At 37.4% G+C, this 24,517-nt stretch overlaps 2 protein-coding genes across 7 annotated transcripts in view; one reads left to right on the plus strand and one right to left on the minus strand.

Annotated features, from left to right (window-relative positions):
• Nucleotides 1-1,276: 1,276 nt before the first annotated feature.
• Nucleotides 1,277-20,657, minus strand: prom (prominin). 3 transcript variants are annotated; one of them, XM_087344957.1, is made up of 17 exons: nt 18,567-20,657; nt 17,920-17,975; nt 17,093-17,304; nt 15,931-16,118; nt 12,225-12,320; nt 11,580-11,782; nt 10,624-10,759; nt 10,112-10,282; nt 9,433-9,532; nt 6,639-6,878; nt 6,017-6,239; nt 4,754-4,918; nt 4,326-4,460; nt 3,827-3,985; nt 2,833-2,945; nt 2,490-2,546; nt 1,277-1,376 (listed from the first exon to the last, which is right to left on the minus strand). In XM_087344957.1, the coding sequence occupies exons 1-17, from the start codon at nt 19,615-19,617 to the stop codon at nt 1,352-1,354; spliced, it is 3,330 nt and encodes a 1,109-aa protein (XP_087201083.1). In that variant the 5' UTR covers nt 19,618-20,657; the 3' UTR covers nt 1,277-1,351. The 3 variants fall into 3 exon arrangements, with proteins under 3 accessions (XP_087201083.1, XP_087201084.1, XP_087201085.1); XM_087344958.1 differs by lacking the exon at nt 6,639-6,878; XM_087344959.1 differs by lacking the exons at nt 17,920-17,975; nt 18,567-20,657 and having other exon boundaries at nt 15,931-16,545; nt 17,093-17,175.
• Nucleotides 4,841-24,517, plus strand: part of LOC110835577 (trace amine-associated receptor 8c) — a 121,932-nt gene continuing 102,255 nt past the window's right edge. For 2 of the 4 annotated variants that reach the window (XM_087344964.1, XM_022075919.2), the window contains exon 1: nt 4,841-4,980. The gene's annotated coding sequence lies outside the window, so the exon portion shown is untranslated. Of the gene's footprint in view, nt 4,981-8,017; nt 8,476-23,091; nt 23,182-24,517 lie in introns of those variants that run through there. The other 2 variants (XM_022075920.2, XM_022075921.2) reach the window with 2 other exon arrangements.

The raw sequence follows: 24,517 nt of genomic DNA on the forward strand, positions 1-24,517 counted from the left end.
AGTTATTTTTTGTACTTGTCTGGATCTTTTCATCACATGAGCAGAAGGGGGAAATGGGATTGTTGGTTTCCAGGTAGGTGCATGTACACATTCTTAATTTTGTTTTCACTTCTGTGCTGAGTTATTCCATTCTTCTCATAATGTGGAATGCAAATGAAAACTTTATTGTAAATTATCTCTGACAGGATGTTAATAGGGTCAATATTTTCAGTGACTTGTACAATTTTTATTAGCAGTTAGCATGTCATAGAATTTCTGTATTAATGATATAGATTAGTGTGTCTCAATCAACCATTATTATGTAGTAGGCTGTTGAGTACTGATTATCAATATACAAAAACATAAAATATTAAAACAAGATAGTTAGTTACCTGACTGAGTTATGTATATAACTCAAGTTGTCATATAATAAAACATAGTTCTGTTATTGGTGCTACATGTTTAGACCCAAGACAAAAGAAAAGTCAAACAGTAATCATGTGGGCAATCTGAGATAGCATTCTCTTTGAATGAAAATAAATTCTGTGGTTAAAAGTTAACTGTTTATGTAATATGCAGTCATCTGTGATAGTGAAAATGATGGTGTTTTACAGAGTGGCTGTGTGGTTCTTTAGTAGTGGCAGGTTAGGCCTATATTTTAAGAATGTTATTGAATACATAAAGACTATTAACAGTTACATGTTAAACAATAAGGTGATTAAAATATGGCAAGTATTTAAGGTAAGTACCCATAATACTAGCAGGCTCTAGTTGGTCAAATTTATCCTTGTACCTTTATAACCAAAAAGAAAGAATCAAAATCATGGAACTGAATAGTCTTATTTAGGATGTAGTTTTACACATACATATGGTGATATTTTTTCTTTTGTGTTATGCAGAGCTATTTTTTTTAATAAAATCACATTTGCCAGGGGTCTAATGATAAATATGGAGTGAAAGAAAGTTTGGAAAAAAATGTAATAATTTTTTTAAAATTATCTGGTATGAAAACAATTTTCACATGGGCATCATTACACTATTACTAATACCTTTACATTTCCACTCCTTGTTTTTGCTATGTGTGGGTAGGTTTTGGCTTTATAGGAACCAGAAATTGCTATATGGCAAGAGTTGAAAGAACACAGTAAAGGGCTTACCAGTATGACAAACATCAGAGCAGCTACAGTTTTCATTAGTAATGAATCCTTTGTTGGTAAGACAATTAAATTTAACTCCTTTTTGTGAGACACACATATAGTGCTGTGTTGGTAATCGTCTTAACAAAGTAATATTCAGATTTATAAATGATATTCTTTTATTTCCAATTCATATATAAATGTTATATAATTCACTTACAGTACAATTAAAAACCCTACCAGCCATCTGGTTCAGGATCCCTGAAAAATACAAAATTAAGTTAATCTTCAGTTAGTTAGTCAGTAATTTCTACTTTCTCAGACAATATAATGCATATCATGAGGAGAAAAGAATAGTACTGATGCCAAAGTGTGAGAATATAATAAATTCACAATTCATTATCATTCCCCATTAAACATTGTCAATTTGTTTCTAAAACAGTTCATTACTACAGGAAGACCTTGAAATCATGACATCTGTTGGTTTGAGGAATTCTTAAACCTTTATATTGAGTGGGCATATTATCCTCCTCCTCATTAGTGACATGCTTTAACCTCATTTTTGAAAACTTGCAAGCTTGAAAAGGATAATGCTAATGTTTTATGTATTGAAATAACTGTCTTAAATAATCATCTTAATATAATTCATGGCCTTATCTGATTGAATTATAAAAGAACTTAAGCTTGGATTGAATCCCAACTGACACAATTTATGGTTTTAAAATGGCCCTGTGACTGAATGCTAGGACAGTATTTTGAAGAATAGAATTTATATACATTCAATATATCCTTTATAGACCAAAGCCATGTAGAACATGTCATATCACAAATACAGTACTTGTTTCTAATACAAATATAAATTATATAGTTATGACAGTAATTTACAGTCAACTACAGTATTATCACAAAAATAATTACACAAGAAAGCATAACCACTATTGCTTACATATATTTATAATAGCTGAGAAGATTTTGTTGAGATAAGAGATACTCTTTTGGTGCTGGCTAAAAGAATTTTATTCCATTGTGAAACACTTAACGATAGTAGTAGTTGCCAATTTTTCAGTAGAAATAGACAGTTTCAAATGTGGGACTCCATTTGTGTCAGTTGTCTCTTTGAGTTGTCTGAGAGAGAACTTTTTATGTCCTTACAAGAATTCACATTGCTGTTTATTGGGTTAAACGGTAAAGAAACAAGCTGTAGTTGGGCAGTTAGGACCTTATAGCAGTGTTAAATATATGAAATAGTTCCTGTTGCTTTCATTTCTTTGTAAAGTTAATTGTTTTTGAGAAATGCAATGAACATTTATTTTTATGTAAATGATGCATAATAGATACTGTAAGTAACATTTTGTTATTACTGGTCATTCTTACCCAGGAGTTGTCCAAGATGTTCCTTGTTCAGAAATCATTAGAGTTTCTGATGGGCTTCTGTAATAAATATAAGTAGGCCTAAATTATTCTATGGAACAAAATATTGACTAAATCAATTCCAGAATATAGCCTCATAACTTCAATACTGCTTCACAGCATATATTGACACAATTATTTTTCCTTTACATTGAAAGGTATATGACGTAACAAGTACGTAACTGATGTTTTTTAAACATCTGAAGTAAGAAACAAAATTTTGGTGCTTGGAGATGCTCAGATGGTAAATTTTGGCATAGCGCTGAGGTTATGAGACTGTTTCATGCTATATATATTATATACGTACTCGGAAATGTTGTTTTGTCTGAGGTGTCTGTAGTGGTCAATTAGCTTAAGGCAGGGTGAAGTGGCAGTTAGGAAGAGTAGTAAACACCAAACCGTTGCAAACCAGAACCCATTCTGTGAAATATGATTGACTTGTCATTACTTTTTTGTGAAGTAATAAAACATGTCTTCTAGTGTGCAGAAACTGACAATGCAAGAATAACTTAAGTCACTCAAAGTGATGATTGCAGAAATAGTGGGCTACATTTTTCTAAATATTCAGTTATCGGCTGAAGTATGTTGTATGCAGAAATCATGCACACTCTACATTTTTGGATGTAGATACTTTATGTTAATATAATTAGAAAGAAGTTCAGATCACAACAACAAATCACTCAAATATAGTTTACTTTTTGTCTCCTGAAAAATTTGTGATTTCAGACTTATGTTGTTTATAAAATAATTTATTCAGTTATAATGCACATACAATGAAGTTCGTAATAATCCCAGTAGTGTACTTTCACAAGCTGTCATTAGAGTTCAGAATGATAAGCACATCTGCAGTGTGAGGAGACAGTTCGTTATTGAGATTCACAGAATACAATGTGTTATAAATTCTTGCCAAATATGAATAGTAAAGTAATGACATATTTTGCTTGTTCTGCAGTCTTATGCTGTGGGAGATCCAGCTCGTGCTCTATTTGTTCTTTTACATGTAATATTAAAGTTCAGCTTAATTTCATACCTCTTTCGAGAGTTAGTTTTTTTCCAAACAAATAAACTACTAGACACATTACTGTCTTCTGGGATTCTGTGAAATGTAGTCTGGTATGAAATGACCAATGTTTCAGAGGTGGTCAGAAGTTGTCATATTTTGCCATACTACACAGTGTAACAATGCAGGAGACAGTCATTATTATACTTTCCATAAGAACCTGTAATCTCATGTAACAGGCAGTTGTATTTTATTAAAGAATATAAATCGGATAAAATAAAGTGCAAGTGTGCCGTATTACCAAGGGATCCATTATGTGTCGGCAGAAGAAGAGTCTTGCAGCTTGGTATAAGTTCCAGACAGGTTGACAGGAGGCTACATTCAATTGTGTCATGTTCAATACATGTGTCCTGTATTGGTCCACATAGCTCACTAGACGTCTTCTGTAGTCCTGAAATTTCTGTGAAATAAGTAAAGATGTTGATAGTCACATAAAAGTTAGTAAATTGACTGTGAATGTGAAAACCAGACATTGTGCATAGGCACATAGAATTTAGGCTATGAAATCACACCTAACTCTGATTTTTATAATGTTTGTCATGGTTTTTGTTTGATTTTCCTTGGTACTGACATAACATACTATGGTTTGCAATAAGGACACGTCAAATACACATCTTTCCACCCATTGGAATATACCATTCCACTCTTGTTTAACAGAGGAACCCAAATGACCCAAGTACTAAGTAAAGCCTGATGGCACTGTACTAGAGATATCCAGAAATTAAATGTACTTCCCTAACCTCATATGCAATGTTGCTGCCTTGATTATTGATGAAATACTGTATTGTCTTGAGGTGGGATAATGACTGGTTCACTTGTCTTTGAAGAGGTACCATTTTCATTTCCAGAGCAGTCAGCTGGTACACCAGATCTACCTGTGAAGTTAGCAGTATTTTCTTCATATAAATATGTTCTTAAATTTATGAACCCTAAATATACTTGCATTACATGAGATATAAATATAGTACAGAATTCCAAGAGGAAACATTGAAAAGGCAGTAGAATATTTCTGTGAAAAAACTGAGAACATGCCAACAAATATTACAGTGAAATAGGTAAAGTTATTCCTGTGCCTAAACACCATGCCTTAAAGGTATAATGTTTGAGTGGGCATAGCTTCTTTTGGTAAGTTGTGTAATGTAATGTAACATAATGGTAACTTTAGTACCTTATGTCGTTCCAGAGGTTGAATGTGGCTGATCACCAGCTGACGTGTTGTAGAGGCAAGTGTGTCCAGTCTGGACAGTGTGGACATGTCTGTGATCTGATTGGCCACACTCGTCATCTGATCCGCAAAAGATGAGAGGTCCTTACCAGTCACTTGTCCTGACATCTGCGTTTGGAAAGTGGAACAACACTTAGTCACTTACTACAGGGCCTTGTGTGTTATACAAGGTAAGGACTCTGCATGTGCCATTAATATACTTGGAATGTGGCCATTTTTCATAAATGTATTGATTTTTATGACTTTATATATTTGATTTTTGATTCTGATTTTGTGTAATGCAAGGGAAAATAACTGATTAGAGAACCTGAGAGGCAGAGACCACTTAGAAGGCCTAGGTGTAGGGGAAGGAAAATATTAAAATGGATGTAAGGGAAATAGTGTATGTAGTTGTGGGCTGGATTGAAGTGGCCAATGATGGGCTATTGTGGACACAATATTAAAATTAAAGTTTTATAAAAGTGGAAAATTTACATATCAACTGAGTAACAACTGGCTCTCAAGAAATACCAAGCACTGTGAAGTTACAAATCATTGGGTTACTGTACCAATCTTAATTCAGGAGAAAAATTCAGCTGTGTTACAAATTGCTAGTTCCACTTTATTGAGAGATAACCTCTGTTTCTTTGTAAAATGATCTGGTTGATTCTCATCTCACTCTTGCTGCATTTCAAGGACCATACATACATCTAAGGAACTGCATAATGAGGAGCTCTGTAATTTGTACTTGGCACCAAATATTAGTCAGGTCATGAAGGAGGATGTGATGGGAAACACATGTAGCATACAAGAGAAAGATGAGAATACATACAAGTGTTTAGTCAGAAAACATGGAGGGAGGGAACTGTTTGGGAAATCAGGGCTTTGATGAGAGGTTAATATGTATTAATACAAAAATAAATTTTGTGAGTGTGGACTGCCTCAGGATGAGTTCTACTGGCACACTTGTGATTACAATAACAGACATGTGGGTCCCTCTAAATGCGGGGAATTTCTTGATGAGCTGAATGGCTTTTGGCTTATCACGAAAGGCTCTACTCCTTGGTGCTAGTGTAAATTATAGAATACATTTGTTCCTTGAGGATCACTACCTCTAACCCCCAATTATCCACAGGGCCTGGCTCTTGGCTGCAGGTGTGGTTCAGTCAGAAATGTAATCGTGTGTTTGAGAAAATTCTGCTGTGTGTGTTTACTTGTATGACAGACCTGGGTGCGATGGTTGGTAAGATTAACAGTGGTGGCATGCAAGAGTGCCTGCAACTGGTACTGTAGACCTGGAGTGAGGAGCTGCAGGTTTGTTAGGTTTACATGTAGGCGTTCCAGTTCTGCATGCATTAAATCCCATCTTTTGTGGTTGGTTGCTGCATCCATGTCAAACACCTGCTTCAGTCTGAATGTTGAGTATGCGGACCCATTCTTCTTGCACTTTCTAGGAACAGACACCATATCATCAAACAAGTTAGCTCAAATGGTAACACATTAGAATTGTATTTTGATGGTATATGGTTCACACATTGGTTGGCTAAGCTGCTCTTATGATCGGATTTCCCAGTTCCTCCAGGAAAGTAACTGGATAGTACAGCTGTCGGCAAACTGCAACCTGTGGGCTGCATGCAGATCCTGCAATATTTTTATATGGCCTAAAACATGATTTGGGAATTAACCAGTTTAAGAAGGGCTACTGAGGTGAAAATTAATTATATATTATACGCATTATGTAAGTGTAAGGGCAAACAAACTTTAATCAGAACAGAGGAAATTTGAGTCTTCATTATGTGCTTACTTTATGTACTTCTTACAAGTAGTTTTCAGTAACAGCAAAACTCACTGTAGCACATCTCGAATTGGAACATCCATGGTGCTGTTGCCATAAAGGAGGTTCGAGAAGAACCCACCACCTTTCTGGAACAGCACACTGGGTTGGTCCACAAGGTGAGTCAGAGTGCTAAACTCTGGCTCGTCATACAGGGGACGACACACAAACACTTCGCCATGACCTCCTACAAATAGGGCCCCCAGTGCGACCCCCCACAGTGCCACAGAGAATATGCACATCAGTACCACAGATCTGAAATATGGCCACAACAGAAGAATGTGTTTTAGTTTACTATGGTTTATGAACTGGATAGGTTATATAGATTGAGTTAAATAGCTCGGTCAGTAATGAATGGATATAGGTTGTGGTTCGATTCCTGGCAGAAGCGGAGGTCCTTCTGTCTGCCACTGTGACAACACTGGCTCTGGAGACTGCCCAGACTCTTGTCCAATGGAAACCAAAGCTTCTTTAAATTTTACATCTCATATAACTTTGTGTGATTTAGTTTTAGATAGGCTTTGTGACGAAGTTTTGTTTGAAGTGATTATAGTGGACAGATATTTACCAGAATGAAATTAATCCTTCCACTGATACTGCTGAACTCATCAGTACCAACTGAGATTTGACATTTGCACAGTGGTAAGAATGAGGGTTGTGGTCTTGTGGTTCATAATGCTGTGTAGTTTTGAAGGTGGTTGCATAGCAGTTCAGAAGGTGACAGTGCCAAATTTAATCAAAGCCCATTTTTTGTTTTGGTTATAAAATGGACAGATATGACTTTAGCAGTCATTTTATGCATAAAACTAAAGGAAGTAGGTCATATGTTGTTACATTTTAAATTGAACATGTATGAAGATGTAGTTCAGAGACATCCTGTCCAGGGCTTCAGTTATGGATTCTCTTTACATTTATAGTATCTGAATGACATGGTTAGAGGAATAATTCGTGTTTCTACCGAGAATTTAACGGCGGTCGTCCAACCCGTAATTGTCACTTTCTTATTTGATATTAGTTAAGGATGTTTGGAGTGAATGAGTAAGAATCACAACGTTGCGATTCAAATAAACCAAAATAGACAATACAAAAAAAAACTTTAAAATTGTTTAAATTACCGAAAATGGGCTAAAAGATCAACAACCGTATCTTTATCAGAAGGAAGCCCATAGCAAATTTGAGAGTGGTGTGTGAACTGCATAAGTCGTTTAACATCGGATGTGACAACAGCGATTATAATATTTGGTGAAACGGAAAAAACTGCAGAGGAAATGACCGTGGCCTGTGTTAAGGCACTATCCCAGACCTTACTTCGAAGGAGTGTGTGAAACTGGGTCGTCTGTACCAAGGCTGAGGTTTGACCCTGATCAACTCCCGACCGAGAACACGTTAGGTGGGTTGTCTGAGATAACCTGTTCGGCGGAGGGGAGGGGTTCGAAGCGAGAAGGGCTTTGTGACAGCTTCTGAACGTGTCTCATTGTATTTTGAAGCATTGTTATGAGTTACGTCGCTCGGTGTGTTTGTTCTAGCGTTTTAGCTCGTTTCAATTGCACTGCATTACAGCTTCTGCTGGTTTCACAAGGGAAATTGTTTGTGAAGGACGTGAAGGTTTCAAGTGGTTGTCTAGAGCAGTTGGACAGAATGGAACAGGTGTACCACTATCAACCCACCCTTCTACCCACTCGATCTTCCTCGTGTCAAGTAGCTTACGATCTGTTGCGTTGGTAAACTTTGAGTTTAATGGTACGATTGTATATTGAATCAGTTGACTGTCGTTCACTATGATGTAATGTTGTGCCGCGAATTTGACGAGTTGGTAATAACGCTGTGCTTGAAACTGACTTTGATTATCTCGGTAAGTGAGACAATTTTGTATTTAACGGGATAAAAAAATAGTATAAATATGTAAGCATGTCTGACTACAGAACTCAGTAGAGTAGTTACTTATTGAGAGGGTAAGAATCTTCAAGTTTGTCAAGAAATTACCCGCATTTTATGGCACCTGCAATCCATTGCCGTGTCCGTAAGAGCCCGCCATATTTTACTGTTGTCAACCAGATTAATTTAGTTCACACTCTCACACCCAAATTCCTGACACTCGTTTTAATAGTATCCTCCCATGGACGCCTAGGTTAGGTTTTCTAACTTCTGAAACTTTCCCGTCAGGTTTTTCTACTCTTGTTTGCATTTATTATCCCTGTTTCGACGGAATTTCGAATATTCTCCTTCGTATTCTATCCTCACACCCTCAATCTGCCGTGTTTTATAAGAGGTAAAATTATAATTTCATATATTTTGAACTTTAAAATTTTAAGTGGGAGATATGAAGGTAAAACGATTAAGAAGTAAGAAAATGTTAATTGTATCAGACTTCGTTATTTTCGGTAAAGAAAATTTGGTTTGAGTACGGACATATGTGTGCCAAGAAAATGGAGGATTGAAGCTTAGTCCAGAATAAAATTTTGGAGTCACAGATCAAGTTCATATTTTGGTTCCCTACCAAAATTTTGTAGACCTATATTTAGTGGTCGACGGTGGTCTTCTGGACTTGTGTATAGTTATCAAAGTTTCGCAGACACACACTGCCTCCATATCCATGGATTTCTGAAGGTGGAGGCAGCATGTTTCTCCTAAACGTTGGGAAGCCCTGAAGATGGAGACAGCATGTTGATCCGAACGTTATCTGCCTACAAGCCCACATGACGTTATGACCCAGAAGACGTACATCAACATCTTCACCGCCGTCAGAACATCAGATTTCATACTGTATATTTAATAGAATTATCAGTGTTAGTTTAGTCTGTACACTTACGCTAACAAAATGTGGGTCGCTCGTTTCTGTGATCCGCAACAACCACAGCTGATACCATAGACGAGCAGCAACCAGACGAGTGTAACCGACATCGCGGAACCTGGAAACGATCGGGGTAGTCATTTATCTACGCCAAGAATCAGATAAGCTGGCGGGTTGTCACGGAGCAGTTGGGCATCAGTCAGACTGTGCTATCGTCAGTACTGAACGCCATCATTCCAAGTACTGTTGATAATTCGTCATTGCCAGGGTAAAGTGACATGTATTATAAAATGTTTCAAAACGTAATGTGAGTTTTGTTCAATGTTTAAATTACCTTTTACACAGCAAAACTAGCACTTAAGCCTTAAGCGCATGTATAAATTGTGTTCCCAAAGTTTAACAATTTTTTTAATAATGAACTTGACTTTCGAAGACTTCCGAAATTTTTCTATTTTGTCTTTTCTGGATAACTGTCATGACTTAAATCACTTTACCCTGACGCTCGCGAATTACGAGTGTGAGACACAATGAAACTTTACAAAAGACAACGTAGGCTATTTATAACTATTTATAATTACGTACTTTAAATTCATTCATAGATCGGGACAGAACTGTTATTTTGGGGCCAACAGTAGAGGAAATGCAGTTTTGATTCATGTTTTGAAAGTTTTAAAGCAACTAACTTTATTGACATTACCGAATCCTATAAACCAGCGCCACTGATCGATTGTGGATATTTCTTTGGCTATCTGCAGCACCTTATTTCGCGCATCTTCTGATTTATAAGCGATGTCTCGCGTTATGACGTCCAAGGACCAGATAGAGTCGTACAGAACTTCCTTCTGCCTTGTTAGTTGTCGTTTAACGCCTGTAATAGAAATACCACGAAGGTATTATATCAAACATACTCTCACACGATGGACAAGACGAGATAGGAAAATCATTTCACTTACCGGTCCAGTTCATCAGAGATAAAAAGTGGCGATCCAGTTAAGTAATTTCCCATGCTGTTTACTGTGATGTACTGTGTATTGTAATTGCTACTTTCATCCATACTTTATCACGATCTTAATTTATTCCTACCCGCAAATGTTTTCTGTTCTATTTAGACATCATCATTGCACGTTTCCACTGTCGTATGCTCCCATTGATCTTAATTATATTTTAATTACCGAGAACTGTAATCTTTGGGGTTATGGGTTGACGTACCGTTCCGCGCGTTCCTAGTCTCTTTCTCTACTCGTTGAGGAATGAAATGGAATTGTCCACGGGCTTGCTGCGTTTCCAGGGACAAATTGCCGTTCCCGAGACCCTTGATCTTCGCCAGTCTGTCATCACTGACCAGCTAAAACAACGAAGGTTAACTCTTGTTTGTTACTTGAAGGCCTTGGATTATTAGAAATTGCTATGAATAGACTATCAAATGTCGCTTCCAACTTTATAATTGAATTCCAGCCCCAATGATGTTACAATCCAAGAGACCACAATCAACATCTCAGAGAGGCCTACAAAAGTTTTATATTGTTTTTCTCGTTAGATCTAATGTTTATAATCCATAACTTCCCAGTCCTCGCAGTAACGTAAAAGAAACAATTTTTATTTTGAATCGGAACAGGCCAAAAGATGATGATACTGACAAAGGCATTGCAGGGTATGTACTGGCGATACGTACGGCCAAGAAGCGGAATTTATGATTGGGGTATCACTTAACTCAGGAGACGAGAAATGAATCTTTTCTAGCCGACAATTGGAACTTCTCTGTGATTCCTGGGGTTTAAACCTACTGTACTGTTAAGGCTACTAATTTGTCTTTGAGGATTTTTTTTTCGAATGCAGGTCACATAAACTCCTCTTGAAAACAAGAGTTTGACGTTTCTTATTTAGTTATAAAATAACACGTACCGTACTTTCCTTGTTACTAGGAACTCTCAAACCTAATTTACAAATTGAATTTGCGTCAAGAGTCTGTCGTGAATTAGCGTTGTCAAAATTATGTTACTCGACGAGAAGAATCCCTCCGTTAAAGGAACGCTAGTTTAAATAAGAACATGTATTCTCTTCCATCGTATTATAACAGTCTGCTTAAACTTCTTTTTACATTGCTGTCCCACAGTGTTTTGACGATTGTCACAACCCAAAGGCTAGCATTTGGCTTTGTAACGCACGGCATCTAGGCGGAGCCTCACGTCGAGTCCCCCTGTATCCACGGTGTCGCACAGGGGTCGGTATCTTGAGGGGCACTGAAGGCGGAAGACATCCACCTGCAGGTTCAGGTCAGCCAGACGCTCCCGAGTCTCGGCAACGAGCTCTAGCGTTTCGGCGCATGACGTCAGCAGCGCTTTCACCCTCTCAGACATGACTATCGCTTCTGCAAAAAAGTTACGCACAGCTCTATCTCAGTTGCACGATGAAACACTTCGCTGCAGGAACACAGTAAATGTTTCAATAAACACTGGGGCTAAAATAGGAACATACGCTCGATTTTACCCGTATACCAGCACAAGGAATTGAAACAGTGGTCGGATTTCAGTTGGTGATCTACGCGTAAATGGGAGGACAACCTTGAAATGATTGAAGATTTCTGACAGAAATCTTCATACTCACCGCTGTGAAAACCTCAAATCTTACGTTGAAATGATTGCCCCAGAAGTAAGACTTGTAAGTGGTGATTGGATTAAACTGTCCGCGTTTCGCAAAGGCAATGCCTTCGTTGATCGATCGAGTACGCCTATCTATTAGCTTTCCGAGGAAAACCATGCAATACGAAATCATTTAGTCAACTGACTACAACTAAATATTGTCACTCTAACCTGTGCTGACATCTATGAGTGCATCCAATGCTACATCTGTTCCAGTCTCCATGGCCAATTCTTCCTGTATAGGGCGACCAAGAAGTTCTTCCACATCTGCGACAACAGACGGCACAATTTTCTGAATGGCCATAATTAAGTAATAAAGCTGTAATCTAAATATATGCTAATTGCCAGGAACTAAACCAAAATACATAATTACAAAAACTTTCATGGGGTTCCCGTTCTGTGATCTCCAAACTTAAGCGTTAACCGACATTTTACACAGTACTTTGTGGTTGGGAACCTGAAGGCAGAGATCAAATGGGAGACACCGGCATACGCAACGGGATAATATTAAAATGTATCTTAGATAAGAGTGTATGTGGATTTGGACTAGATTAAAGTGATTTAGGAGAGACTCCAGTGCCGGGCTCGTGTGAACTCGTTAATAAGTCTTCGAGATATTTTCGTTTCGGCCGTTTTAATTTGTCTTTTCCTCAAGATTCTGCGTTTCACACTCACGAAGACAACAGTTTTTGAACCGAATAATAAAACGCATTTCTAGAATTTATTCTTCTCCTAATTTTATTATAAACATGATTTATACGTGTTAACGTCGTTTACAGACACCCAAATTGTGTAGTCTGCACATTTTATGTATTTATGAAATAGAATGTATTTTTATTGAAATATTCAAGTCAAGTACGATCGGTATTTGTTGGGTTAAGCTTTTTCAATACTAGAATTGAGATAAATTCCATTGAGTCGTTTTGTTTATTTGAAATATAACACAAATATGGACTATTCCTATTTAGATTTGTTCCTGTTTTGTGCAGTAGGGTTATTTAATACTAAAAAATAAACATCCTGGACTCATAATTCACATGAACATTTACTTTTTACGTTACCAACTGGTAAACAAAGCGGTTTTCGTGTGAATGCACATTGCATACCGCTGGAGGGCTTCCATACATTTGCATTTCCATGAGTAATAAATCGCGTTCCTTGCAGCAGAAGACAGGCTCTTCTCTATTGGCGTGGCTCCTGTCACTGACTGACAGACTGAATCGGAATCGTTTTAGCTAACCAGTCGGATAAAACCAGACTTTCATCTCTTCATGAGTGTGGTCCCGCTGCTAACTTCTGCGATCAAAATTCCTGCGGACCAAATCGGACTACCGGGGTGTCTAGTGATTAGCCTACTGGCATCATATTTAAAATCTTCCTGGCTCGATTCCAACTTCGCCATTGATACCAAAATAAAATCTGACCAAGAATTTTATGGTATAATGACAACCAATCACCTGAAGATGGGAGAGACAATCCCTAAATGTCGTAATCCTATATCAAATATAACTCGGACAATGCCCAGCATAGTGTTCCTATAATGAATCAACCACCGCCACAGACATTTACGGAATCATTGTCTTATTTAGTGGAATAAATTTGTCAGTCCGTGGGAATGTGCCCACAGCATTCAAAATTTTTCTGTTTTCTTGGTCTGTACGTATATCCTAACTAACTTAATAATCAGTTAATCAGTATTTAAATAATAGGTATGTAGTCATTTATTGCTACAGAATTCTGTTCGTTAATTTTTCGTAAGCAATGTATCTCTGCAGTTTAGCTCTCATCTTCGAAAATTTAATTTCATATTCGCGTCGATGCTATTTACACAGTTAATTTGATTCAAATGGCAATTAAAAAGACTAATTCTCTTCCATCCACCACCTTCTAATCAAGTCACGAATCACAGGAGAAGTACACGTTCATTTAACGTAGGGTTTCTGAAGAGAAGATCATACATAGTTCATTGCAAATAGAAAATTTAATTTGCAGTCCGTGAAATGTATCCGATTTGTGATTCCAGCATTGCTTATTTTAGATTTACCAAAAGCTTGTAAGGGCAACGTCGACGCTTCGTCCAATTGAATGTAGGCCCACTGTCTTCGGCCGCCGGGAGACCGTTACTACGTTTCAAATCCCGTTTGAGGCATTCGGTCATCTTTCTCTGTGTTGTGCCGTTTTGTATATTTAATGGTCCGATCTCATGTGAAAGGATCGGATACCTACAAATTATATAAAATATTCATAGTTTCGGAATTAATTAAGGCCCATTCTTAACATACTCGTATGCTTACGGTATGATGTTATAATTTTTGCAGGCTGTAATATGTGTGCTGAAAATTTTCGTAATAGTGTCATTTTTGTATGATTGTATTTTTTGAATTTATTCTGTAATCTTAAATAAGTTTTTTAAATACTGAAACTCGTGTTCCATATTGTTTATTATATGAATGTTGCTGACGCGCATTTATTGTCGACGTAACTTGATATTCGCTTGTTGAACAAGCTTTGTAATCGTTGGCTTCCCTTATAGGTCTACCTTACATTTACCTACAAAGGCCGTTAACGGACATTTGTATTAATTTCCAGAATAGTTTATTCGAATATGACCGAAATGGGGTAAAATATCCACCGACGAAGAGAACTCGGATTCTATACATTTTGTACAGCAATAAATGAACAAAGGACGGGAAACATAAAAAACTGACAGTCGTTATGCGTGCACTCAGCAAAGCTCATGCTTTGTAATTTAGGAATTGTATATACCTAGCATTGGTCACTTTAAAACTTTAGAAGGGACATTTATTTAGTTATATTTGAATCTGCTTTTAAAAGACTAGGGTGGAATGAGACGTATAAAATGGAGAACTAACTGCCTTCTGAGATACAAGCAAAGTGCAACCCATATTGGTCATTTTAATTTGTATTGCCTTTTGTTGGTATGGGTACATGTTTGGAGTTTATTGCATGGAATCTCCTTTTTTACATAGTTTAACATTAATGGTTTGTATTATTTTGAAAATGGTCTCCTCTTTCTGTTACATACTGAATTTTGAGGTTAATGCATCGGAGAAATTACGTGTATACGTATATAAGGGAATACTGGGCCTAATTGGCACTACATCGTTTGAACGAAAATCATAGGACAAAATCTGAGAAGCTGTTAGTAGCTCAGGTACTCAAGTACTCCGCCTTTTAATGAACCCGAAGGTTCATTACCTTCTTCACAAAAGACAGTCACTTGTCCTGGGCCAGATGAATCTAATCCACACATATACATACCAGTCAGTGACGTGACTGGCTAATGGCTGGACGACTACGGTTTGATTCCTATCTGGGCACAAATTTTTGTACACCACCTCCTATCTAGTGGGTATCGGGGGCTTTGTTTTTTACGGGGATAAAGCGGCCGAAACCCGAAGCTTGGAACTTACATTCATTTAGTGTTCTTCATGTGACTGAAATTCGTGGTGCTTAAGTTTGGAGACAACTTTATTTATGTCGGGTAATGTGGGATAACACGAGACGGGGCGTAAGATGGCATTATGTTATCTGACGTGAATTATAGGTACTTTGCGTCTGTTTTCAGTATTTTAAATAGTAATAAGTAAATTAGTAAGACTAGCTTTGAATGGTTCTGACATTGTTTTAATTTATGAAAGAAACAGGCTAGTTATTGCGTTATTAGTCTTTTCAGTCATGACGCACAAGTGATATTGTTATCTCTCAGCTGAAACAAAAGAGTGAGAAATAAGAGGCAACAGCAACTGTAACCAAGATGGCGTGGAACATGACAAAGTTACGTGAAAGCAGAACTACAAGGTCCACAGTAATATTTCATGCGATTCGATGTGACTGTCAGCTGTTTGCTACTCACTGTCGAGATCATTGTTAATGACGGCAACCGAATGGTCCAGAGACTTGGTGATGACGAAACGTAGTTGCTGGTGCGAGTTGTGCAGAAACGTTGTGACGTCATTGAATGCCGTGTGCACGACGTTTGGCGTCAGGTCCACCGCACGCGTCAGCTGCTCGTTCGTCACAAACATTGACACGATGCCCACACTACGGCATTATGAACCAGTTGAGTGATGAACGCTCCCAAACAGTTTCCAAGTTGTGTTGGGTTGGATGGGTTGAAGACGGTGGTTATGAATAGTGAATAGGAAAGGGCTGAAAAGGAAGCGTTCTTGACCTATTCTACAGGAAGATCGAAAGTCACGAAACCCATATTAAATTATTCATTGATGGTTGCAGTTCACTACATTTAGATAAGATTAATGAACACGCAATATCGCTGTGACTATTTAAGAGCCCATGCGTGATTTACGAACACTATGTTTTTTCTTCACTCGGTTGAAGATAGTGAGGAAAACCTTGAAATACCAGGCACTATAGTCGGCACCCCGACAGAGATTCGAACCAGATTCTTCCGAAATGCCATTCTGGTTACTGCTTCAACCAACTTGCTGCTTGGTTTTCTCACATGGAACTGCCGTTTGATGCGTATTTTTAAAAAATAACAATATTTTCTTAGTGAAATCAATATAATTTGCACCATAATAAAGACATTTTGTTCATGACCTATTTATTTAAAGAAAATCGTTCGCTATCAGATGTTTTATAATAACACATGTTTTTAAATAAGCGTTTTCGGTCTGTAATAGAGAAACTGGCGTAGGCAACACAGTTCAGGAAATGACTTGTAAGGACTCAACAGCCTTTCGCATTTTGTGTCTCAGCAGAGCTACGTGTTCTTTACGAGGTCTTACTCAGGTTGTGGGCAAGAACGTCGCAAATACTATGTAACAGTGAAAATGACGCAAATTGGTCACTGCGAACCAAACATATTTAGAAGTCTTATGACTATGTTATTAAAATATTATCGAAGCTAATAATCGCATTTTTGCAACTTTTAATCGCGATTATTCCTAGCGTCAGTATATAGAGTGAAGGATTTTAATCTAAGAAAGTGCAGCACGTTCTTCTGAAAACCATTTACACCATGTTTTTGTGGAGGGACATGAAGGCATACTCACACGAGAAGAACGGAGGTGAGCTGCATAGCAAGCATCAGAGAGCATCTTCGGCAATTCGCTGTGTCATCGGAAGAATCTTCTGTTCTCCCGGTGTCTCGCCTGGAGTTGAGCATACGGTAGCAGGCGTGGGTTCCCAGGATGCATGGCGCCCCGAGGGCCAGAAGAACTCCTACCGTCAGGCACACGATGAACGCAGCCTCCACCTGCAGGGACTAGGAAGTCAACAGCGACGCATCGTGTTAGCATTCTGTGCAGTAGTGGGTTTGAGTAGAATGGTCTAATCGGCTGAAAGACGCTTTGCAGTTGTTATCGTGCATCTATTAGTGCTCTTTTTGTTCATTTATTGGAAGTTTGAGTTTTCTTTAATTGGTGACGCTAACGAACATCAGAGATTTCCTTTACGTTAAATTCAGACTGGGAAAGTGAAAACTAACTTCTGTAAATGTCCTCGAGGAACATTCACTAAATAAAACAACATCGGTAGCAATTTTTAATGTCAATAAATATTATCAGGGTGTTTATATCAAGGAGAATTAGATGAGCATGCATTGAGAAATAGCTATTCTTTCAAGATTTTAGTAGGGCAACTGATCGGAAGGGACATCTTGACAGACCTAGGCGTAAATGAAATGTCAGTGTTAAGAAGGTGTATCTTAAAGAAAAGGGAGTTTTAATGTGGACTAGAATAATGTAGTTCACGATAGGATCTAGTGGCGGGTTATTGTATACAGGATAATGTACCTTAAGGTTTGCTAACCAGACGATTAGGTTATGCAGTATTATAAAGTAGAGTTATTTTATTTAGGTTAAAATAGGCTGTATCTTACCTGAATGATAAATTCGCCCACCGATACGCCATTCCAAAGGGCATCTCTCAAAAGTTCTGTAAGAATAAATTTTTGTTTACTTTCCAACGTGTAACTTCTTCAAAATCCTTAATATTAGGTAGGAAATACATCGTTTAAGGCGAAAGATAATGTGTGCTTGATCAAAACGCGCCAGCCTGTAGCGACGCATCGAAATATATCGAAACTACATGCTCCATTTATTCATGTCGCTTGCTACAGATCACGGCGTCTCTTGATCTCTACTACAGGGATTTTTTAAATCCTTATTTTGAATAATTATTGGATCAGAGCACTGGAAGGCCTTTACAGTCAGCGTACTGAATAATATCCATGCACTGAATGGGATTCGAACCAGTGTTTCCAGTAATTAATCTGCTTAGAATACGCGTTAAACAGACAAATATATATAAATTAAATTTTCTTTGTATAAGATGTTTTGTGATTTTTGTCAGAACCTCAGTGCAGATACTGTAACAGGGTCTTAAAAGTACACCTGTAGACGAATTTCTTCTACGTATTTCCTTTCAACATTTTTCTATCTTTTCACGTTTAAAGTTAAACACGAGGCCATCAAAATTATGAACGGTTTGTGAGAGGTATTACTTAATATTTCACTCTCTACTTACCGACTGGGAACTCGTAGGGTTGTATCCAGGAGAGAAAACTGCTGATGTAACCGAAGACGAAGACGCCCTCGGATAGATCTAACTCCTTGATATGGAACTTCCCCCCTTCTGGCACGTCTAGGAACTCCAATATGGGCTCGTATGTCCTGGATGTTTGTTGAAGCATTGCTGGTCTAATTATTGAACCTCTCAGTTTCACAGTCTCAGAATGATAGGTAGTTAAATCAGGCCCAGGATCACAGTTCTGAACCGCAGTTTCCTTATAGGATTCAGCGGGTTTTTTCTTAAGTGCGTGACTCAGACCGTGTTCATTATCCTGATGGTAGTATTCTGTTTCATTAGCATTGTTTTCAGTTTTGAAGAAAAGAGGGTTTTGAGGTCTGTTTAAATATTGTTCCGATGGATCTACAAATTTGTAACGAAGACTGGTATTAATATCAGCATTCTGGACGTTAGATTCTGTAGAAATTACCGATTTCTCCGTACCTTCGATAGATAATTTTGTCGAAAGATTCTTAATTCTTTCCTGTGTTGTAAAAAGTTCTTGAGATTGAATTGGTGTAGCTGATTTTTCAAAATTTACAGTTGTTTTTGGCGAAGTATTTTTCGTACTATTGTTTCCCGAAAGTGTTTCGGCTATATTCGTTTTCTCGCCGTCTTTCACACTTAAATCAATTTTGTCGTCCCGTTCTACCATATCAGATACGTAGACAAATGATGAAGTAGAAACACTGGTTTTGTCTTGCGTTTTAAATTTCCCCGTCGTAGCACTCTCTGACACACACATATCACATTCCTCGCCAAGATTTGACGACACAACATTGACGTCTGTCATTGTCATTTTATCGACTTCGTGATTCATATCGAGATTTTCAGATGATATATGAGTATAATGGAAATCTGCTTCGTGTGCAGATGCAATGATGTCTTCAGGGAGATTTATGACTTTTGAAGCTGTATTTACCATTACCATGTTTTTATATTGTCTGCTTAAAGCCGCATTACAGCTCATGGTTACCATGGTAACAGATGCAAATATAAGTAAATACATTATGACAAGATCTTTAATAAGAATTAGGTTAATTCTGATTCAGAAAATGGACTGTGAGTTATATTTACATAGTCCCAATATTACCACAGAATATCCCCTTTAATTGCTTTTATAATCGAACACATTGCCGATTTAATATTTAGGAAAGTTCATAATAACGTTACAAGTAGAGAGAAATATAAATACGTATGTAGGGACTCTGACGTTTGAAATATAATACACGTTTCTGATATTGTTATTAATGATTCTGGTACAGAACGCTAAAATAAGTTGGATAATTTAGTTCATTGTTACGTATAATAATAATCAATACGCATTAAAATTTCGCGTTTATAAAAATGAATATTAATAAATATGACACAAGCTTGTGACAACTATTCCCAGTGATTTTACTGCAGGACCCTGAAATGTGGAATATTTGCTCCACTTTTGGACAGTACACATTAAAATTTAACTTTTATAGAAACCAATATTCATAAATATAACAAACGGTTGTGAAAGCTGTTGATAATGATTGCTTTAGAACTCAAGCTGGAAAATTAGTTCACTGTTAAGTATAGAATATACATTCAAATTTCACGTTTATTAAGGTAATATTTATACATACAAACACTTTCCTAAGAACTCGTAGTGATTATGCTTCAGAACGCTGGGACGAGATTTTAAATCATCATTACTTATAAAAACATAAAATACACTTTAAAATTTCACTTTTATGTACATCGGTATTCGTAAATATAACAATTTCCTTACGACGTTTCATAGTAATTCTGCTTCAGAACTCTGAAATAAGTTAGGACATTTAATTGACTGTTCACGTTTGTCACCCAATTATTTAAGTTAACGCTGAGAGCAGTCTGAAGTAAAATGCATAGTTGTTTGTAATAGTCACAGATTCCATGTCACTGCACTGTACCACGTATGTGTCGTGACAGTCCTATCCTGATAACATACTTGCTGAAAGTGCGCCCTTATTCTAATTTACACCTGTTTCTCGGAGAGCTTCCTTCGTTGCTGACAAGATTGTACCTCGTAAGGTTTCTAACTGGCCTCTGTCCAAGACTACACGTCAGTTGTCAGGGAAACCATATAACATATCAAACTTTAGTCTTTTTTAACTCCCAACAAAATAGTTGTGGATTCTTATGTTCATGCTTTTATTTTAATGGCTACGTTAGACAATAGAAACGCTTTGGAAATATTCGCTGTTTCCCCTCTAGATTTTAAATCACATACGTATTCAAAGTTTTAGAAACTTGCAGACTGTAATAAAAGGTTGAAGGTTTCCAGCGATTGAGGCATTGCGTTAACTTAATCTTTTCGTCTAGGTGTTGTTAAAATCACGTTTCGTAATTTGGTTCTAATTAAGGATGACACCATAAACACTTTCATTTTCCTACCTGAACTGAAGAGGATTTGCATACTTTTTATCTGATCTGTGTAAGCATCAATAGATCTTTATGCCTAGAGTTTGTAAATCGCATTATTCTTTGTGTTTTAGTGTTCACAGGAATCCACTTTCCTTCTTTCAGCCATTGCACAAGAATAAAAGTGTATTAGGGGAAACCTAATGGAATATTTTGCTGACACAGAAAATCACTTTTACATAAGATTAAGAAGTAATCGAAGAGTTGTTTTCAGTTTAGCTTCAGTTCTATCTGAAAAGCAGAAATGGGGCAAAGCAGGGGATCAGGATAATTATCATTCTGTCTTCTTTGCTGCAACGTAGCCTAGTGTTATAATGTTGTTTATTACGGAGAGCTTATGAAGTTAGGCAGAGGAGCTATAGGCCTACGTATATTACAACCACAAGCGTTACCAAAGAAACTTAATTATAATAGAAGCATGACTAGACTTAAATACCTGCATGTCATTCTGGGTCTACATTTACGGTCCGTAAACACAAAGGAATAAAATTACGTAAATGTGGACATTTTGACAGTTTGATGCGTTCTTAGCACTTTCTACGAAGTGAATATAATAGGCATAGAATATCCGTGTTACTAATCGTTACCGTCTTTCATCTATGGGACCAGTGAACCAACTTCGGTTGGTAAAAGCGTAGCACTGTAGGCCTTGTAGGATGAATTTCGTAACTTGTACTTTTCCGTGACCATATGTAGTACGAGCATATGTGTGGGGAATGTAACACGCATGGGGGGGGGGGGCGGCGAGTAATGCATATAACGTTTTAGTCAGAAATCCAGAAGGTGAGAACTACTTAGAAGACCTAGGCGGAAATGTGAGGATAATATTGAAATGGATCTTAAATAAATAGAGTTTGGGCTCAGGATTGGGCGCAGTGACGAGCGATTGTGATCGGGGTAATAATCCTTCAGTTTTCTTTTTGAATAACTCAGAGAATATTATTGTCTAAAGGAGGAATCTGTTCCATTAAATTAGTTACCTGGTAAAAACATGGTTGTGAGTGGGGAATCGTCAAGAGCTTGGGAAGAAATTCTTTGTCCCTTTTAAAGGGGATCAGTTGCTTCAGCACAGACACGCATATAACCCGTTCAGTGTAACGTTCTGAGAAAGGGGCGGAAATAGAAGTCGTTTATTTGCATAGTTGATACACGGTTTTTTAATCGCGCGTCTTTTGAGCACGGAGGTACAATATGAGTAGGTCACACGGAAACATTGATAATGTGGCTTCATTGTTACGTCATAGTGCGAGATGCGTCACCAGATTTTGTAATTTAAATTTGTGGAGCCTGTTTAGCAAAATTAAATTGCAAAAACGTTTTATTTGAGAGAAATCAGTATTTAGAAACAGCTATCAAACAAGTCAGAGAAAATTTGTAAATCGTGATGCGTGTGACCTCCTGGATGCAGGTATCGCGGGTCTGAATCCCGGTGGAATAATACAGCGGTTCACAACAATTTTCTGGTTGACGTTAAACAGTAGCAGGTATCTGAGATGAGTTCCTTTTACCTGTACCACACGCACACCAGAGTTTATTTATCTGCAGTAATTTCGATCTTCGCGACACTGTCAAATGATCTTTATATTTTATTTTTGTCGAGGCTCTACAGTGAGAAAAGGACAGGCTTTTGACGTAATTATGTTCGTCTTATGTACAGCATTGATTTAAAAATAACGCACAAAGATATATTTTCCTCCAACACTGTGTTTTGTACCGAGCAAATGGGCCCAGTGGTTGAAAAGGTGTGGTACCAGGCATATAAAGAGAGACACGATGTTACAAGCTTTGCTTATATATAAAACAATATTATGTAGATGTAATTGAAGACACTGTTGTTACCATCCGACGTCACATTACGTAGCGTGCCTTACGTAAAGTATGCAAAAGGATGATAACGACTTGCAGTAGTCAGAATATTTAATTGTAATGTCGCTGTGGCGTTATATGGAGCAACGCCGCTAATGGTTTCTGTAACTTTGATGTGGAGCGTAGACCGAGCTTGCGCACAGAATGTGCAGCGGGATGCTGGCTTCGCCTGCGAACTGCAGTCAGTTGGTGATCTTCGGTGATGGTGATGCATGCTTCGCGTCTTCAGCTCGCTGCACGGGCTGTGTCACCGTCATTACTACGTCATGTGGTACGTCACTAAGCTGAACAATGGCTACTTTTAGGTTATCGTGAGTCGTTTACATTTGTTTTGAGAATTATGTGAATGTGTTAGAAGTCTTTCGTTGTACTGCTCAAATATTTCAATGCTTCTAATTTTTGTTTCCATTGTGTTAGATAATGTTCTTTAAAGCAAAGAAAAAACAATAAGCTTCTTAACAAAGAAATTTGGGCTTGGTAAATACCGATGTTTTACGACAGTGTGGTACAGGCATGACATTTTATTTTTCTCTTTGTGATTTTGATATGCATTGACATATGTTTACTTTATTTGCAATTCGGAACTTGCTTTGAATTTTAAATCCTTTTGTAACAATTTAAAAGGCAACGGTAACTATATGAACCACCTGCTTTAACATTTACTTCCTCTGCATTTTACCAGCAGTGTTTTTATGGGTTTCATACAATTCTTAGAATAAACAGACATTTTTCTCGACGCAACATTAACCAGTTAATGTTCGGAGACTTTGAGGTTTTCTTTGTGGTAGGGACTACATGTTTAACATTATTTTGAAGAACTTCTTGCTTCATACAGTTACATTCGAATCGGTGATTTTTCTAACACTTTCATTTCAGTTGAAGTGACTTGGTTATTAATCTAGTACCTGAACATTATCTTAACGAGACAGAGGTACAGGCCTGCGAGTTCTTGACAAGAAATATTAAGGAAAATAGACTTAATAGAATTTCGTTTTCTGGTAAATATGCAGTATTCCTAGAGGATGCAGGACATTGTGGGAATACGATAACACCTGCATTTCTCGTCCCGCCAAAGGGAGATTGATGTCTTCGTATTTTGGGGGATAGCAGTTTAGAAACAGTTTATAATGGGAAACATTAAGTCTATTGTTAGGCGTGTTCCTATGGCAGGCTCTTGTGAAAACGATATATATATTCCGGGTTCATAAAGGCAGGGAATTTCTTGACAAGCTGAGCAACTATTATATTTCTGAGATGTACTATTGTATGTAGTGATGTCAATTTATTTTCCGGAACTTGAATTTCGTTATATTAATAAATATTCAGTGTTTGTTTCTTTGCAGTGCGCTAACATTTACGTGTTATGACGAAGAAATTTCCTTTTATTACGTACATTGATTATGATGTTAATTAACTGTGTATGTAGAAGATTAAACAGATTTCGTGAAAAACCGGTGCTTCTGATAGAGGCTTAATACGTGGCTGTTAAAGGACAATTTGCTGACTAAGGATACTGAAATGTTTGATTTAATTCTAAATCACATTTTAAAGTAGGACGTCATCTTAAATAGACTCGTGCCTGTTTGTGATCTGAGGATAAACTCCTT

The sequence above is a fragment of the Zootermopsis nevadensis genome, unplaced genomic scaffold, assembly GCF_977971745.1.
Source record: "Zootermopsis nevadensis isolate Lab colony 2312 unplaced genomic scaffold, Znev_1.0 Znev_ptg000008l, whole genome shotgun sequence".
In the NCBI taxonomy this organism is placed as follows: Eukaryota; Metazoa; Arthropoda; class Insecta; order Blattodea; family Termopsidae; genus Zootermopsis; species Zootermopsis nevadensis.